This window comes from Biomphalaria glabrata, chromosome 1 (genome assembly GCF_947242115.1).
Source record: "Biomphalaria glabrata chromosome 1, xgBioGlab47.1, whole genome shotgun sequence".
In the NCBI taxonomy this organism is placed as follows: Eukaryota; Metazoa; Mollusca; class Gastropoda; family Planorbidae; genus Biomphalaria; species Biomphalaria glabrata.
The window spans coordinates 42,519,152-42,539,064 of record NC_074711.1 but is presented as its reverse complement, the minus strand read 5'-3'; the positions used below and the strand labels follow the sequence as shown (position 1 = coordinate 42,539,064).

Sequence of the window (19,913 nt, the reverse complement as noted above, 5' to 3'; positions counted from 1 at the left end):
AAAATTTGACAAAAACCCAATCCATCGAAAAAGCAAAAGAATGTAGTGAATACTATGGATTCCCTGTAATCAAAACAACCAGAAGAAAGAAAAGACTTGATGGGAAGTTGAGTTCTAATGAAGTACTGTCGATAGAACTGCAATTCAAACGTGCTGCGACAGAAGTGCTGGACAGATTTCATATGGAGATGAAGGGCAGATTTCAAAGGCTGGAAAGAAAATGGATACCTTTGGGTTTCTTCTTGAACCAAGACACCTGTTAGATGAAGACACGCTTGTGACAAACTGTGCTACTTTTCCTGTTTGTGTGATGAAATAAATGGCAAATCACTTTTTCAATGATGTCATTGAAGCATGAGCACTTTTCATCAACAAACCAGTAATACAATCACCAATAGACATATTGAGGAAACAGGCTTCATATGGTAATTACGTGTGCTCAAACCTTGCAACCTCCTCCGAATACCGCTAACTCAGGCCACTTCCATTATGTCATGTGAGAGATCATTCTCAAAGCTCAAGTTCATCAAAAACTATCCCAGGAGCACAATGACGCAAGAAAGGCTTATCATGGCTTTATTGTCAGTGAAGTCACAAATACTAGAAAGTATCGATGTAGATGATGTTATAGATTTCTTTGATGCACATAATGCACGACGTGAAGCGATATTAATTGAGATTTGTCACTTGTGCATTATTTAACTAATAAACAACGGTATTATTCATTAAAAGAGTCTTAATGATTATTTTTTTTTTAAGTTTACTGATATACTGAACCAATTTGATTTTGGGCTTATATATTTTGCGTACATTATCTCATGTCTATGTCGAATGTCAAAAGGTAAGGGGCCCCCAAAGAGGTCAATCCTCCCGGGCCCCCAAATCCCTAGTTACGCCCCTGATGGCAGCTAGATGTATTTCCACATTTTTCTACCTCAAGATACTCAAGATTAATCTCATGTGTCTACACTCTACACACAAAGGAATGGTTTTTTATTTTGAGTTCGACCTTGGGGTCATGAGCGTAATGGAGCGTCGGAGCAGTGATTCCCAAACTGGTCTATATAGACAACTTTCAAGGAGTCTACGAGAGTGAAAAAATAATTGGGTCTTGGAATGTAAATGGTGGTCTATGATAGTGGATCTCATAGAAGTAGATCGAAACTTTACCTTTGATTTCCCATTTATGGAATTACCTCATACACACAAATAGTAACTAAAACTGTAATTTTAATAAAAATAGATTCGGATTTGAAATGCTTTCAAAGATACACTGCACGATAAAGTTCTAAATAGATCCACAGTGGACAAAATCTTGCCTTCGACACCACAAAAGAGAAGATGGTGGTTGGCGAGTTTCTTGATGTATTTCTTTACTTAGAGCTAAATCCTAAAAACCTCAACTATAGGCCCAAAAAAATGTTGAAGAACTTTTAGAAACTTAAAAGACTACTTATATCTGACATCATTAAAATTACTTCATTTAAGCAACACTATAGTTCAAAGGCGAATTGATAATTTTAATTATGACATTGAAAGCTTTTTGTATAAGTGTTTGCAAAAGACATTTTTCTATGCAGCCGAGCGAGTTAAATATGCCTGGTAATGAAGCATTATTAGTAACATAGATTATTTTTTCTTATTTTTCTTAGTATTTATTTTTATTATGTTGGCCTCCTTCTGGTCGTAGAATGACTCTATGGTTCGTCTCGTTTATTTTTATTATGGATCAAGAAATCTACTCAACAAATATGCTCAATGCGGAAACATATGACAATGGACACTTAAAAACGAATTAATTCATGTTTTGAATGACAATGTCAAAGAAAAAGCAATTCCTTCAACAACTATATGATCAGAAACAACGGATGGACGCTAGACTGGATTTGTTAGCCTTTAAGATGAAAATAATGACAATCACTTGAATTAGTTAGTTCAGTATCACACCCATCCCACTCTCTCTCTCTCAAACATTTAGTGTCTTGTTTGGGGATCTGAGTTCAAGAAATACAGCCAAACATTGATTTTGGCTTCATTTTAATTTGAATTTCGTTAATTACTATTAAGATCAACAACTTAACATGAGGTTTTATGACTTTGTCAAAATGTTCTAGTAGCTAAGTAGGGGATTCCCCGAAAACGGGAAAACACGACAAAGGGTCTACGAGACATACACGTTTTGGGAACCACTGGGTAAGAGTCACCAAGAGTACCATCAAACGAAATGGTCTTTTGGCAGTGACTAGGACCAACATATCTGCCAGAACTTGCAAGGAGAACATTGAACAGACAACACAAACTAGAAACACTCAAGTAGGCACGTCAAGATCAACTCTCAGTAAATTGTTGGATCAAGATTTAATATTTGTTTCTAAGTGGAGGCAAACTGTACACCGCAACGGAAACCAACACAATTATACAACTTAACGAGTTCTTTCCCCTTGAGTAAAAAAAAACAACAAAAAGGCAGCTATTACTTTGTGCAATGAAAAGGTTGAGAATGTCTTCATCTTTCCTCCTTGAATAGGTTTTTTGAATTTCAGAGTAGCTCCACTACCTCACCCACCTTTTCTTTCATAAATATACATTCGCAAAGTTAATTTTCTTCCTATATTAGCATCAGAACAAAAAAAGTTTTCTTTTACTGTAAACTAGCGCGTGACCTAGACAGGTTAAAATACATTCCGGCTTACGAAAAGGCAAGAGGATGTTTCTAAATTAAACAGCTTATTACAACCACGAATACAGGCAAAATACTCAATAGCCAGTCTGGATGTAATGCCAAGATTTTCAAATAAGGACACGCCCATTCAAAGTCTCGGCCAGCCCGTCAGGCCTGCGAGTCTTCAAGTACAGAACAAGAAGATAGTGTGATGGATACTTTGAACAGTTTTTAAAAATTAGTTTTGACATGTAATGAACTGTTGTTGTTTTTTTTCTTCCGCGCCTGTCTTTGACTAATAGACCCCCGGCGTACAAAGGTTTTGTCTGCATCAGATGTGTCGAAATGTGCAGGTCGCGATTGGGATTGCATAATAATAATAATAATATTTATTATCCATAAGAAAATTTGTCTTACAATGTGTGCATTACACCAAACAAAACATTATAACTATAGAAAACCAAAATATACATTCACACCAGACTGACTCATAATTTACATGTGAAATGTTTATATCAGATACTTAAATATTTAATGATTTAATTGCCAGGGGAACAAAAGAAATTGTGTGTCTGTCTTTGCTATCGGTGTCTTGTATCTCTTTTGTGATGGTGTCAAGACTCATTTTCTCTCTAATATATGTATGTGTCATGCTAAATGTACCCAAGTCCTGGGCAATACCATAATGACACATACAACGACAAAATAAGATTCAGAATGCCACTTTACCGACATAGAACATGTTTAATTACATTATTTGCACTATAATACAGAAAAATAGTTAGAGTCTACACTTAGACTATATATATCCAAAAAAGTCCAACTGTCCTGGACTAGAAACAAAAAACACACTGCCTAATCATGAGTTACCTTATGTTCAACAAAACATCTCACCAAATAAAAACAACCCAAAACAATAACAGTTTTGAAATCAACAACATGAATTGCCCCCCTTCTCCTCTACAGTAAACAGGAGACCCATGCTGACCAGAACTCAGTCCTGACAGATGGTCAAATCACAGACTCCTGACCCAAATGTTTTTTGCCAATTACCTTACCAGCAAACACGAAGACACTGCAATTATTATGACTGACCAGCCCTTTAGGTCCAAACGTTGACTTCAGCTGTGCATTATTAAGTAGTTGTAATAGAGACACTAGCAAGTGGCCAGTACTTCTGAGTACAGTCTAGTTTAGAGAACCAAGAGGAACACTAATCACGAGATAACTGAAGTTTATATTCTACGCATTCCATTGGCTGCCTAACATTTCTAGTCATGATCGTAGTTTTTTTTGTTTTCTTTAAAGATTGTATGTAAGAGTAGAAGTGTACATGTGTGAATACAATGTTGTCGCCCTGTGCTGTTGTTGCGATTCCATGTGGCGAGCATTAGCTACTTCACTTGTTCCTCCCGATATCAAAACATGTTTACTTTAGTTGGCACAGAGGAATGACCATCAGTTCATAGCAACCAAAAAAAATATATATATAAATAAAACGAATGGGTGTTTCCAGAATTTCACATCGCCAAATCACGTCTGGGGGTTGTTAGTCGTTTTTCGGTCCCCCAGCCGTCCCTGTGGCTCTACAGTGTGCACCTCCATCTCCTTCTGCTCCGCCATATTTACTGTTCAATTCTTCTGATTCTAATTGTCTATCCAGCTGAGCCTTGGTCTGCCTTAATAACATAGTGTATTTGGATTTACGTTCATAAACCGCCTTCACTCGTCAGAAGGGTCGACATGTTTGTTGGATACTAAAGTATCGTGGTTTTCCCTTTTTAAAAAATCTGAAACTTGGGTTAGGCACTTCTTAATTAAAAAGTATTCTTTCATTCCTATGTGTTGGTTCATGACTTTTACTGAAGACTTCTCCACGTTTTCTAATCTCTTGGACAGTAAACGTATTCCTTGGCCCTTCAGTTCTTTCCAGTTAACATTTCAATCAGACGAATGCATTACAATTCTTGTTTACATTTCTACAACTTGAACGTGCGTAAGCTTTCGTCACTCTGTCAGTCTGCACAATTTCCCCTTTGTGTTTTATGGCTGCAATGAGTCGGTTGTAAAGTAAACACGAATGCAATCACATAAAAAGGGACATTGAAATGATTTACATAGATCTAGATGAAATAGTTTGTTGTTTATGTTTTCAGCAGGTCTCTTCATTTCCTGATGTTCTGCATTAAGAAGATAACGGTCCAAGTCTGCAGCTGTAAACATTAATAAAATCACTTTCTATTGTTTTCCCATCACCTTCTCTGGAAACTATTACCATACCCCCCCCCCCCTCAGTCTGCCAGGAAACACTTTTTTTTTTATCTCCGATCCAGCCACTATTCAAACATCATCAAACAGACCAGACTCCTCTCACTAGGTGCCCGCTGCCCCTCTCACGCCTCGTCAGTCGGCTGCTGCTCTGCAAGCCCGCTAATCCCTCCTAAACACCTACTTGCACCGCGCCTGCTGCTGCGAGTCAATAGCTAACGTACACAATGAGTACACAGCTGCTGACACTAATTAATAGCTAGCACATCAACGTGTGCTTTATTCATAGGGATTAAGTGAGGTGGCGCGATAAAAAGTACATCATCAAGTACACTCAGACTTTAGAAAACAAAAATTTGGGGGGGGGGGGGGGGGGGCATATTGCAGCACAAATACAATAAGAATATATAAAGAGGGGGGGGGGGGGAGAAAACCGAACAGAGGTCAATGCGAAGTTCCACTCCTTTATTTGCCTCTAATCCACAGCTTTAAAGAAACCTTCAGTTAATATCAACATCTACTAAATAGGAAACAGAAAGCCTTCACTTGTTATTAACATGTACTAGATAGAAAACAGAAAGCCTTCACTTCTTATCAACACATACTAGATAGGAAACAGAAAGCCCTTACTTCTTATCAACATGTACTAAATAGGAAACAGAAAGCCCTCACTTCTTATCAACATGTACTAAATAGGAAACAGAAAGCCCTCACTTCTTATCAACATGTACTAAATAGGAAACAGAAAGCCTTCACTTATTATCAACACATACTAGATAGAAAACAGAAAGCCTTCACGTCTTATCAACACATACTAGATAGGAAACAGAAAGCCTTCACGTCTTATCAACATCTACTAAATAGGAAACAGAAAGCCTTCACTTATTATCAACACATACTAGATAGGAAACAGAAAGCCCTCACTTCTTATCAACATCTACTAAATAGGAAACAGAAAGCCTTCACTTATTATCAACACATACTAGATAGGAAACAGAAAGCCCTCACTTCTTATCAACATGTACTAGATAGGAAACAGAAAGCCTTCACTTGTTATCAACATGTACTAAATAGAAAACAGAAAGCCTTCACTTGTTATCAACACATACTAGACAGGAAACAGAAAGCCTTCACTTCTTATCAACACATACTAGATAGGAAACAGAAAGCCCTCACTTGTTATCAACATCTACTAAATAGGAAACAGAAAGCCCTCACTTGTTATCAACATGTACTAGATAGAAAACAGAAAGCCCTCACTTGTTATCAACATGTACCAGATAGAAAACAGAAAGCCTTCACTTGTTATCAACATGTACCAGATAGAAAACAGAAAGCCTTCACTTGTTATCAACATGTACCAGATAGAAAACAGAAAGCCTTCACTTGTTATCAACATGTACTAAATAGGAAACAGAAAGCCTTCACTTGTTATCAACATCTACTAAATAGGAAACAGAAAGCCCTCACTTGTTATCAACATCTACTAAATAGGAAACAGAAAGCCTTCACTTATTATCAACATGTACTAAATAGGAAACAGAAAGCCTTCACTTATTATCAACATCTACTAAATAGGAAACAGAAAGCCTTCACTTATTATCAACATCTACTAAATAGGAAACAGAAAGCCTTCACTTGTTATCAACATGTACTAAATAGGAAACAGAAAGCCTTCACTTGTTATCAACATGTACTAAATAGGAAACAGAAAGCCTTCACTTGTTATCAACATGTACTAAATAGGAAACAGAAAGCCTTCACTTGTTATCAACATCTACTAAATAGGAAACAGAAAGCCATCACTTGTTATCAACATGTAGTGTAATGAAACAACCATTTTTATTTCTACTTCTCCTGAGTGTCACAGAAACAGACCAAACAGCTATAACATTCTTTCTTTACAAAGGATCTATCCACAGGTGTAGTAGAAATATACAAACAAAAGACAAAAAAATAATTTGTTAGTTTAGGAAGGTTGGAGTGTATAGGTAAGAAATCAACTCTTACAGACTACATTCAACTATTCTTAAAATAAAGCTTCAAAACTGTCTATGCATAAAAAAAAATTAATCCATCTGTGTTCCATTAACAGAGATGTATCAAACATTGTTTACAACAACATGTATTGTAGATGTTCATACATGGCAGAGAAACTATTTAAACAGCAAGTGTTTCGGGTGTGTCTGCTGTACACAATAAAGGAAGTGTTTTTTAAACAAGAATATGATCATTTTTTAGCACATTATTAGAACGGCACAATTAAAGTTTCTGGTTTGTTTGTAGCACAAAATTTCAACATGGAGGAAGCATCAGACTTTCACTTTATGATTTAAAATTATTTTAAAAAGGGTAACTAACTTGTAAATAAAGGACATATTATATGAACATAAACTGACACACATTAGAATATTGTTAAAATTATAGGTCAATTCTTTTGTCTTGGCAACATTCAATTTAGGGCCTAGACATTGTTTAATTTATTATGAAAATCATCATTAACATTGAAGCAGTAAGGCTGTCTGGTGGAGGTATGCGCTATGGACAGTTGTCTCAATGGCTGTGGGGTCGAATCCTGCCCACTGCCTTGCATGAGATTTGGGTTAGGATATAATAATCTTTAACTGTGAAGGAACATTGAAAACAAACAAATACTTGTTAAAATCAACTCTAATTTAAACCAAAGCCTGTGAGTATATAGATGCTAAAATGTTAAAACAAAACCATTCACACAAGACACACTCAACATGTTTTAAAAAAGGAACGAATGAAAATGTGAAGCTTACAGTAAATTTATCTGAAGCAGTGTAATCCTCATCTAAGATAATCCTGGCTCTGTCATACTTCTGTAGTTCCTCACATGCTAGCAAAGTCCTGATCAATGAATAAATAAAAACAAAGCTCTGACTACAGTGTTTCAGCAATATCTTTAACTTCGCTATCATTTAAATAAAGGTATTTAGCACACAAGTCCCCTTCCTGACTTAGTAGTGGATAGAACAAATTATGTTGAGTTCATCCGTTTCTAGGCTAACTAAACCACTAATCCAAACCAACCCTTCAGTTTAAAAAATAATTCACAAATTGTATGATGTTTAAAATGAATACTTGTTTTATCTAAACTTTTGTTTTCAACATTGATTTCATATTTATAAAACTTGGAATACTAACTAGATATTTTTTCGAGGCCTCTAATCATCTTCCATAACAAAAACAAGAAGCTATTTAATTCCAGTAGCTGGGAAAGACTTAGACTTAGGTCCTCCTGTGCTGCACAGCACGTAGGGCATCAAACTCCTCTCCACAGAGATCTGTCATAGGTGACTTCCACAGCCTCTTCCCAGCTATTTTTTTTTTCAGCTTTCATGTTATGGCTGACTTTGGTAAACATGTATTGTGTTGTATATGAATATATCCCGAGAATCTCATACAATGTTAGTCATAATTTAAAACAGAGGACTAGTGCCCTGGTGGAATAGGGTAAAGCCTTAATTAAAAATTAAATCCCTTGCAGAGAGGAAAGAATTAATTTTAAAATATTTTATTAAAAGTCATTTGTCATTGCTATCTAAATGTTATGACTGGTTGAAGTTAGTTTAGATATTCATTGATCATTTAAAGGCCTGCAATCTGGTATTAGCATTTTTCAGGAGCTTAATATTACCAGTACATAGTTGCATAAACATCAATGCTACAAAATTGTTTTTTGATAATAGCTTTTCATTCCAGGACATCAAGTCAAATATGTCTCTCTCTAGCCACTAACTTATAGAGAAAACTCTTTCAGTGATGTCAGTCTGTATAGCAAGTTCTAAATTAGTCATTAAAAAATAAAATCAAAATTCGTATTTATCTTTTATTCTCTTCATATCTCTTAATATGTGTGTTGTTGTTTTTTTTTAAGTTATAAGACATTCTTAAAAGGATACTTATTTTTAAGTGTTACAAATTTCTACACTTCAATGAATTAGTTTCCAGAGGCAATCCTACACTTCAGAATGTTTGAGTCACCAAAGTTTGAGACCCTATTGTTCTAGCTAAACAAATCATTATTTCACTGTCTAGACATTAATCAAAGAACACATTTGGCACTGACAACAGCCAGTTAAAAATAGTTTTATAAATATAGTTAATGAACTGTTGGCTCATATCCCATTAACAATATAATGCAGTGAAATATTTTAAAACTATAAGAAATTGCTAATTCTTATTTTTTATTTCCTTCACCTGGAAAATGTTGCTTAAAAAAATGATATATAAAAAAAAATATTTTTAAATGTGTAAACAAAAACTGTAACATGATTTATTGTTCAACCAGAAATCTGTTTTAATAATGAAATTATTCAATTCTGATTAGTTTTACTGTCTGCATTTGTAATATTATATCTGCCAGAGTTTAGAAAATAATCGGTCCAAAACCCATAAAAATACTTACTTAATAAAATGATTGACATGTTGCATTGAAGCCTCATAGTTTTTCCCTCCTACTTCTTGGCAATGTAGGGCTACTATAGAAGGTTGGTTCACATTCAGACACTAAAATACACATTTACAAGAAACAGAACAAATAAATAAACAAATCAAATTTAGAATTTTAAATAAGTATTTCTTTCTGAAAATCTATCACTTTCATCAAATTTGTTTTCAATTTAACACATAGAGCAGTTATTTAACATTTTTTTTTAATGAATTCTTTTAGAAAATTTTAATGTATTTAATTTTAAAAGTTATTCCGCCAATAGTCATTACATCACACTTGCCTGATAGAATGCTGATAACCATGAAGGAAACATTGTTTCCGGCTGAAATGAATAAAAAGAGTTATACTTTTAAAAGTTGCTAAACTATTCATTAAATAGTATGAATGGCTGCCTGTTTGTGTGATATGCACCATGGACTATCGTCTCAATGGTAGTGGGTTCAAACCCTGCCCAGCATCATCCTTTGCCATCCTGTGGGAGGTTTGGACTTGAATATAATCTTCAATTCTGAATTTTAGTAACAACCAAAACATGTAAAACAAAAAAAAACTAACAAATAATACAAATTAAAGAACAGCTCCCACAACTTAAACATTCATGTGATTTTACCATCACAAAGGAAATACAAGCACCAATAAGATATAAATTAATAGATTATATCATTAAATACAATTCAGCTCTCTGGTATAAATATTTCACTTGTAACCTTTGAGTGGTTCTGGTGTGAATGTATACTTTGTTACCTATAGTTGTAATGCACAAATTGTAAGACAAATTTCCTTACGGATAATTAAAATTATTATTATTAATAAAAGCGTCAGTTAAATTTTGTTATTCTAATCATTCCTAGCAATTGAAAAGACAAAGAGACTTCATTTACTTAGACTATCTATTATTATTATTATTACTATTATTATTATCTATATTAATCAATAGACGTAAACAACTTTTTTTTTAAATTCCTTAACCCAAACAACATTTTTTTAATAATTTCTGTATTCAGCTTGCCAATTCTTCATCAGTTCAGACAGAAAAAACCTGAACAGACATGATTCTTGAAAACGACTCTAACAATTTTCCCAGAAATCTGAAAGTTAAAGTATAACTTTGAAAAAAGAATTACTAGCTGAATGGCTACATTGGGAAAACATCTGGTCTGACTGTTATAATTTTTCAAACTATAATTTAAAAAATTTGATTTGGCAATATATATCTTGAACACACATACATTAATGATTATTCCTGCATGTATTCAATAAAGAGATAAATAAATACATTTTCTTCTAAGTCGGGATCTCTAGACCTACCATTAGAATTTTTTAACTCAGTGTAAATGCATACATGGGCTTAACCAGGAGGTTTGGGGAGAGAAAAATTAGGGTGAGGTAAAAAATGCTTCATTTTTACAATACCTCTATTCAAGTCATACATTCGGAAATTTGGCTAGAGGACTAGAAGATATCTATCTTGAACAGAACAGACTGTATGTCTTCAGGTATTTCTGCATGTAGGCCCTATCTTAAAGAGTTTTATTATTTCAGGAAACACTTTGCGCACCATATTCTAAGTCTAGATCTCAAGGCGTATCATTCAAATATTATTAAAGTAAAAGGGGGAATAATAGATCTATAAGATGTATAAAGGAGGTATATTGTATTTTATAAAAAAATATTTTTTTAAAGTTTTTCTTGTTTTTATCTATCATTCATTTCATTTCATTCATTAGTTATCAAATCTTGAGCAAATAAATCCCTGTTACAAAGCTTAATAAAGAAGGAATCGTTCTTTAACAAAACTTTTTTAAAAACAATTTCTCTATATTCTGCTTGCAAAGTCTTCACTAAGAAGAAAATGAATCAAAATGAAAAAAAAAAAAAAAATCTGGGTCGACATGACTCGAAAATAGAAATTTTATAGTTTAAGTATACCTTTGGTAAAAAAATAAGCTAATTAACAACACAGGAAAACTCTGGTTTAAACATTATAATTTTTTTAATATATTAATCAAATTGAATTTGGTTCGGAGTTGTAGACAATATCTATATCTTGAACACACAAACATCAGCGGGTATTTCAGCATGTTTTCATGAAAGACTTAAACAAATATATTGACATTCTGGAATTCTGCGCACCGTCTTCTAAGTTTGGATCTATAGGCCTATCACCAAACTAGAATTTTACATATATATTCAGAATAGATTTACACATGGGTGTACATGGCTTTTCCTTTTTTTATCTATCATTCATTACTTTTAAAGACTAAAGTGTTTGTCTCTTACAAAAGGTTATCAGCTTCATAACAAAGGAAATGTCTATTTAAAAAACATTTTTTATGTTCTTAAATGTACACATCCAGAAGGTAAAAGTATCATTCACAGATAAAAAAAGATAAACGATAAACAAAAAAACAAAAAAAGGGTTGAAATTATTTTTTAAAATAAAATGTTCAAAGATAAAAATATCGTTAGTGATTTAGAGTACAGCATAGAGCTATCCATATAGTTTAATAGTAAGAATACATAAAAATTTATGTTTTTATAGACCAACATAATTTTTTATTGTAACTATTTTATGTCCTGTATATGTTGTAAATTGTTGTAAATTGGAGGAATACTAAAAGAACTATTAATTGATAATAAAAATATTGTTTGATGCTTATGTTTGTTACTAAAAGAGATACCAAAACATTAATTAGGAGCAACGCATTACACAAACCTCAAACAAGACAACAGGGGATGGCAGTGATAGGAAAGGATAAGCAGACTCTTTTTGTTCAATTAATCTTAAATTTGAGACTAATCCCATATATATATATATATATAATTTTTTTTAAAGAAATGGAAGGAGACGCAATAATAATAAGCATCAAGTCAGTCTAGACCAGGGGTGGGCAAAGTACGGCCCGCGGGCCACATACGGCCCGCCGAAGTGTTTTATGCTGCCCGCCGACGTTTAAAGAAATCACATTACACATATAAAAATGCAAATATATTTATAAAATATAAATAATTGTAAACATCTATAGAACTAGAAATAATTGAAACTTCTGATTGTTATCACTTATCATGAAGAGGCTAAAGAAACATTATCTTTAAACGTCATTCTAAAAAGTTTAAAGTAAACGAAGATTATTTTTAATGGCAATATTTTTATTATAGCTATATAGCGCTGCTTTCATGCTTATAGCATTCCCAGAGCGCTTTGGTCCAATCTCATTTGTGGACCTGTGGGGGGAGGGGGTATCTAGGAGTTGGTTTTCCGTGCTGCCTTTAGGCGCTCAGTAAACACAACTCTGACCGAGTTGGGTGTCGAACCTTGAGCCCCCTTCTAGGTAGCCAAAACAAGCCAAGTTCATCAAGCCCACTTAGCCTCTCGACCACGCTTCCCAATATTTCGAAACATTCAGTCAAAGACAAACACAAGTCAGTATTTATTCAATTCTATCATAAACTGTTTAAAGTTTTGGGTCGGCTTGTACAAGATGGCAAGTGTAACAACTAATGAAGCTCGTGCTGTGACAAAGAAAAACAGGTTTTTTAATTTAAAAAAAGCATTGAATATCAAATATATTGTTGGAATTGATTTCTCAATGATCTTATTATTGGCACAGGGCCAGCCTTAGGCATAGACAAAGTGCTTAGGGTCACCAAATGGTGAGGGCCTTGCACTGACTTCTTCCTTATTATTTTAGAGAAGAAATAGTGAAACTTGTCCTCAATGTTATTGTTGAAGTACAATAGGTTTTTAATAAATTGAATAATTTTACTGTTGTCGCTTTTTTTTAAATTTTATTTTATTTGAGGCCACCCAATTCACTTTGCCAAGGGCCTAAAATTATCTGCCGGCCATGACTGGCAGTTCCGAGAAGTACTTGAAGATTTGGAAACAAAACATTCCGATGTTCGGTAACACAGTAGTATCCGCTGGCCTAGAAGAATATGGAATCTCAAGGAAGAAATAGTTAGGTTCATTGAAGGCCATAGATTGTGACTTTGTTGCTAATATTTCTAATGAAGAGTTGAAGACAGACTTCATGTATATCAAATGAGACATTGCAATGTTTTGTTTGCAAATGAAATGTATCTGCATCTTAAATCTTTTCAAACAAAGTTATTCCACTTCTTGAGACAGCGAGTGAAATCGGGTCTTATCATTTTCCTTAGATGAAAGGTGAAACTATTTCTAGGGAAATGGATGAAATTACAAGACATATTTGGATTCCTTGATTGTGGAATTTGAAAGCAAATTTTAAGACATCAAGATCTTGGAACTAGTTTTCAATACCATCAGCTCACCATTTAATGCAGAAGCTGATTTAGCTCAAGATGACATACCTCCAAGCAGTTTATGACCTGAAAGAGTAATTCCAGTGAGTTCTTCCAGGGAAGTTTCATGACTGGAAGAAGCTGTATTCCCATACTAAAGAAAACTTTGCTGCAAAGCTTTCACATTATTCGGAATCTAATTCATCTGTGAACACGCTTTATTTTGTTTGTTTGAAAATTATGAAGTGTTAGAACAGGTCGATGCTCACTGACTGTAATTTGACAAAACAATTAGTAAGCTAGTTCTACAGTTACAGAACATTATGCACGGATGTAAACAGTTCAATGCTTCACATTAAGTACAATTGTACATTTGTGGTGAAATGTTGTGATTTAAAAGACAATAACAAAATTTTAAAAAAATATTCGTAAAATTAGTTTAAGAAATTGCTAACTGTTGTTGTTATTCCTGAAAAAAAAAAATTTAAAAATTATGCGGCCCGCCAGTCCCCAAATTTTTTTAATGCGGCCCTGGGTAGAAAAAGGTTGCCCACCCCTGGTCTAGACTATCTATAGTCCATTAAAAACTTTTTTTTTGTCCCCCTTTCCCCAGCCCAGACAAAAATCTCTGTAATGTTCCTCCCTACCAACCTGCTATAAAACTAAAAACAGTACAAGCAAAATAAAAAAAAGCTTTTTTTTTTAAAAACCCACCCTTAAAACTATATCTATCAATAATGTACAAGTTATTTTCCTTATTTCATATCAAACAAAATAATTAATTACCGATAATTAGTTGACTAATTGTGTTTTTTTAAAACTGATTTATGTTTTGTTAGGTACAATAAATAATTGCTTAAAGTATCAACTTGATCGGAGAATGTGTGAGGGAGAAATAAAGATAACAATTATTTAAAGGGATTAAACCCAACAAAGTCAGCAATACCTGTGAATACTGAAGGATTAGTTTCCCTTGTTAGTATCAAACAAAATAATTAATTACCAGTAATTATTGTTTAATTGGTTACTTTTTTAAAATAGATTCATGTATTGTCTGTCAATGAATAATTAAGCGAAGTTTTAACTTAATCTGAGAATGGGTGTGGGAGAAATAATGTGTGCACACTTTTTACCAGATACAGACAGATAGAAAGAAAGACAGACAGACAAAGATAATTTGTAAAAACTCTTATCTTGTTATCTTATATAATACAGACGTTACTTCAGAAAAGATGATTACATCCTATGCGTCATGCATTTAGTCATGCATATTAAACAATGACCTAAATTCTGCCAGGTCACTGGTTTTCCTGGCTAGCTAATAGCTCTAACAGCGCTAGGGAAGAAGGAGCATTTGTACAAATTTGTCCTAGCATATGGAACGAGGAATGTGCCTTTATCTTTGTGTCTGAGTATTTTATTAAATTTTGTAAGTTTCTAATTTTAGTGATTTTACTAAAGGTGTTACTCTAGTCAAATGTGAATATTTGTTTGTTATGAATTGATCTCAGACAGACAACATGCTACACCACTTTTAAGAAGAACATTAAGACCTATCTGTTTAAAACTTTTTTAGATTAATTGTCATTTCATCTGTGGTGTTTGTGTTTGTAATGTTATTACAGCGTCTTGAGCCTACATTTTGTTTGTTAACAACGCTTTATAAATAAAATTATTATTATTAATCTCACTGCTCTATTTTGTAAAAAATGTTTGTAAAATGTTTTACATGTTTCGGATGTTCCTTCAGAGTTGAAGATAGTTTACTTCCTAGTCCAAACCTCCCGCAGGACGACGGGGGATGGGAGCGGGCAGGATTTGAACCCTCGACCATCGATAAATCTGAACGACAGTCCAGCGCGCAAACCTCACGACCAGGCTGTGTCTGTTCCAGTTTCTTAATGTTTTCTTGAGCTGAGGGGTCCCAAACAGAGGATGCATATTCTATTATTGGCCTAACCAAGGTTAAATAACATTTTAGTTTTATGTTCTTATTTGATTTATAGAAATTTCTTTAAATAAACCCTTTATTAATGCTTTGTTTGATTTTTTGATAGTTATTTCTTAAAAATCTATATATACTTACACAAGTTCTAATCTACTTAACAGAATTTATGGGCATTTATTTTTTATCAATACTAGATCTTTAGTAAATTTTATGAAATGATTCTAAATTCTAAATGAAATTGAAAGATCTGGCACAGTATATATCTATTCCAGAATAGGTCTATACAGATCTACAATGCCAATAAACTTTAACAAGGTGTCAAAAAACAAGCTGATAACTAGATTTTACTAGTTTAGATCTAGATGACTAGAACTCTAAAATCAATCTGATCTAGATCTAGATAAAGTAGACATTGATTATTAATAATAGATGAAGTATATTAGTATTAGTACATATATCATCATATATGATATATAATATAAATTTAATAGATCACAGTGTGACTGAGTCTGAGTCTGTATGAGAGTGTATGACTGAAATAAGAATTCTAGATCTAGATCCATATTAAGCTACATGACTATATTGAGGATACTCTAGAGTCTAGATTATTTATATTATATGTCTATATTTATATAGTTAACAGTTTAGTTATAATATAATTTATAGATCTACCTCTTCAAAAATTGAGCCAACGTTTGCCGTCACTAACATGGCTTTTGTAGTATCTCCTTCCATGTTAATAAATATATTTTTCAAATTGTTAGTTTTGGAAGCTGTAGTAAAATAACAATAGTTTCTAATATTACTGAACAAAGCAATATTATTAACGAATCCCGGTGTACGTCCAGCCGACAACACTTGTAACAACAGTAAAACTGTTTTACAATGATAATGTTTGGACACAAATTGGTCTACGACTGTTGCACATGATGATGATTCCTTTCTTGTAGATCCATAAATTGTATTCCTAAATAAATTCTTTTGCAAATGTAATCCAAGAATATTAAATCCATGTCGAAAGCTGCAGCTCGTTAATTGCAACAATACATTTTTCATCAAATAGATCTAGTCTAGTAACTAGACTCTCTAGTAGCTAAGCAGGAGATGGTAATATTACTATAGTGGATTTATAGTGTGTAAGTAACGTAGGTACTGTACATCTCTGCTTCCTTTTCCAGTACAAACTCATTCTAAAAATAACTAAACAATTTCTTACAGGATAGACTCCCCTGAAACATAACTGACGTCATAAATATCAGCGCCACTCGATTGTTCACCAGGTATAAACTTTCAACTTTGGTTTAATGAACCACAAAACGTTTTTGATGCAAGTTCTGATACCTGATAAAGAAACACTTTTTTTTTTTAGTAAGCATGAATTAGTCTACATCTAACTTCACTTTTAAAAACTGTATCATTAGTCATTAAGTTCATTCTACAAATGCGTTTTTTTTTAAGCAGCCTGATCACATTTTAAAAAGTTATAAATAACTTGATCTTTGACCTAGATCTAAATATATTCAGGTGTAGTAGTAGGCTACTTTCACAAAAAGCATAAACTGGAATAATGATGGTCTAACCATGGAACTATACTGAAGTGAATGTATTATTTTGAAAAATATCATAGATATAGTTATCTGTAAATAATTTGTTTCTAAAGAAAATGCAATCTTTTTTTTTCTTTTTTTTTCCTTGCAAATGAAAGATATCGATTACGATTTGTATCATATAGGCCTAGAATCTAGGCCTATTAGAATAATAATAATATTTTCAATGAAGAAAATTATTGAGATACCGGTATCTCACATAAATGTATGGTTGATTTTGAAAGAAATATTTTTTGTTAAAATTCAATGAAATAAAACTTCAGAATGTTATATCTCCGCCTGGATACAACCTATAGATATCTTGCCGGTCCCAGCCCGGGTTAATGAGGAGGGGTGATCTTAATAGGCTAGCAACCTCACATCACTAAATTATTGCTACAGAAACCGCAGATACATCATTAACCAACTAGAACTTGGACAGGAAGGTTCCTCTTTGGAAGAGCCTATAATACATGGGAGCAGATGAAGAAAGCTGCTCAGAACCGAGTTCGGTGGAGAGATGTGGTTGCGGTTCTATGCTCCCTTGTGAGTGCACAGGATTAAGTGAAGTCAAAGGCAGAATGTTATAACTTATTTCATATCTGATTGAAAAAAAAACAACAAAAAAAACTTAGGCCTAATTAAGTATAAAAGAGGCTTACCCGTTAGCGAATTTTAATACTTCTATAATTCAAAGAACTATGGTCGTCGAGTCCATTTATGTCTACTAATAAACATTGAAAAATGAAAAAAAAACTTGTTAGCTGCACTTATAGCTATGTAGAAACAACGGACAGGGAGGTCGTTGCCAATGTGCTATATGATTGACACAAAGGCTAAATTTAAAAGTAAGATTATATCTTGCATAGTAACTTGCATAGAGCATAATATTAATTGAAAAGGCTCTTTTTACGGAAGAGTATTAAGGGGAGGTATCCCTGAAAATCTTATTTTTGTTATTTCTGAAGCTAGGTCTTTGAAATTTGTTATGGTAACATATAATGATATTCTAAAATAAATAATGCTAAAAAAAAGTTTTTTGAATGATGGTTGCCATGGTAACGGCGGCCATATTGTTTATTGTATACAAATTTAAAGTCTGAATTTTGTAAAAACTATTGATCAGAAATACATGAAATTGAATTAAAAGATAAGAAAAAAGGATCCTCTAAATTGATACAACGTCAGAATTAAAGATTTAAGTATGTTAAATTTTTTACAAATTTTTGAATTTTTAGTATTTTTTAGACCTAAAAAAACAGGATAAATATTAATTAAAAATTCTTTAAAAAAAAAAGGAAATAAAATATTGAAAAAAAATCATTGTACGAGTAAAGTTAATGATGTCCTTAAGAAGTGTTTCAAATTTCATCAAAATCTATCAAGTAGTTTAGGAGAAATTCCTAGTGAAGCACAATGACATGTGCAAAAACTAACATTTTGAGAAAAATGAGTTTAAAGTATAAATTTTATTAAGATTTTGTCTCATAGACCTTACAAAAACATTTAAAAAACATGTTTTAGACACAGATTTAAGCAATAAAAATGATTGTAATGTAAAGAAAAATGATTGATCTACTTAATTATGTTATTAGTTAAAAATCGATATCCTAGACCTAAAACTCAATTTTCTCTAGGGATACCTCCCCTTAAAAACAATATGTGAAAATTCAATTATAATGAATCACCCAGTAGTAAACAATATTTAAACAAGGTTACAAAGATAGTTTGTGTTGAAACACAAGATCGGCCCACGAAAAGGTCCGCTCAGGCAGGTATAAAGGCAGATTTCTATATTTTCAGAAAGAATATCACAAACTATGAAACTATGACCTACAAACTATCAACAACTACTACAACCCTATAATTCGTCGATACAAAATGAAAAGAGGCAGATCGTGTCGAAAGTGTTGGCGATATATGTTGTATTGATAGTTTGGCTAACGACTTATATATATATATGCCTATATATATCCTACCACAGATACTGTGATTTATTAATGTTATTATTATGACATTGTTTAATATTCATATGTATTCAATGAACAAATAGTTTTGAAGAATGTTTCAATGTGAAACTGACCTAATTTAACTGATATTTTTGTTATTGAATAATTATCTAGTTGATGTAATTGTCCGTTTTGTATGGGACCACGTACTCATTCAAAGCATCAACAAAGAAACTTTTCTCATTATTCTGTACTGCAGTGCACTTCGCGTGTAAAATAGAAAACACTACTTACTAATTGTTTTAAATTATATTTGACTTGTATGCATTCTAAATAAATTTTTTCTCTAAAAAAAAAGTAAACTTTTTTTTCAATGTAAGTATAATAGCTAGTATGACAGAAAGTACTTAATCTAGTAATACAATTTTCTTAAAAACATTTTTTTTTTAAACAAAATAATCTTAAACCGTTTGCATATAGGTGTTTAAAAATATGCTAAATAGCCACCTCCCATACTAAATAGTTTACAGGCGATGGAATAGCAGAACTGCCTATGAGGATTCCATGATGCCAACTAAGCCATTTTATATATTATCAATTAATCATATATTTCTATATATTAGGGCCTACTTTCGGTTAATAAAAACCCCTCCTCCTTCCTTTGAGAGGCAATGGGCACTTTTTTTAGAATAAATCACACGATTTGCGTAAATTTTTTAATTAATTTATAAATAATTTATTTTAGTCTAATATT

General features: G+C 32.8%; 2 protein-coding genes across 4 annotated transcripts in view; one reads left to right on the top strand and one right to left on the bottom strand.

Moving 5' to 3' along the window:
* The window catches only part of LOC106053439 (inositol polyphosphate-5-phosphatase A-like), a 47,950-nt gene extending 31,123 nt beyond the window's left edge, over positions 1 to 16,827 (bottom strand). For all 3 annotated transcript variants that reach the window (XM_056037439.1, XM_056037430.1, XM_056037422.1), the window contains exons 1-4: positions 16,297 to 16,827; positions 9,691 to 9,732; positions 9,366 to 9,466; positions 7,717 to 7,804 (exon numbers count right to left, since the gene is read on the bottom strand). In XM_056037439.1, coding sequence (XP_055893414.1) covers positions 7,717 to 7,804; positions 9,366 to 9,466; positions 9,691 to 9,732; positions 16,297 to 16,680 — 615 coding nt within the window. In that variant the 5' untranslated portion in view covers positions 16,681 to 16,827. The remainder of the gene's footprint in view (positions 1 to 7,716; positions 7,805 to 9,365; positions 9,467 to 9,690; positions 9,733 to 16,296) is intronic.
* Positions 1 to 19,913, top strand: part of LOC106068522 (organic cation transporter protein-like) — a 41,012-nt gene that overhangs the window by 8,277 nt on the left and 12,822 nt on the right. The window lies entirely within an intron of this gene.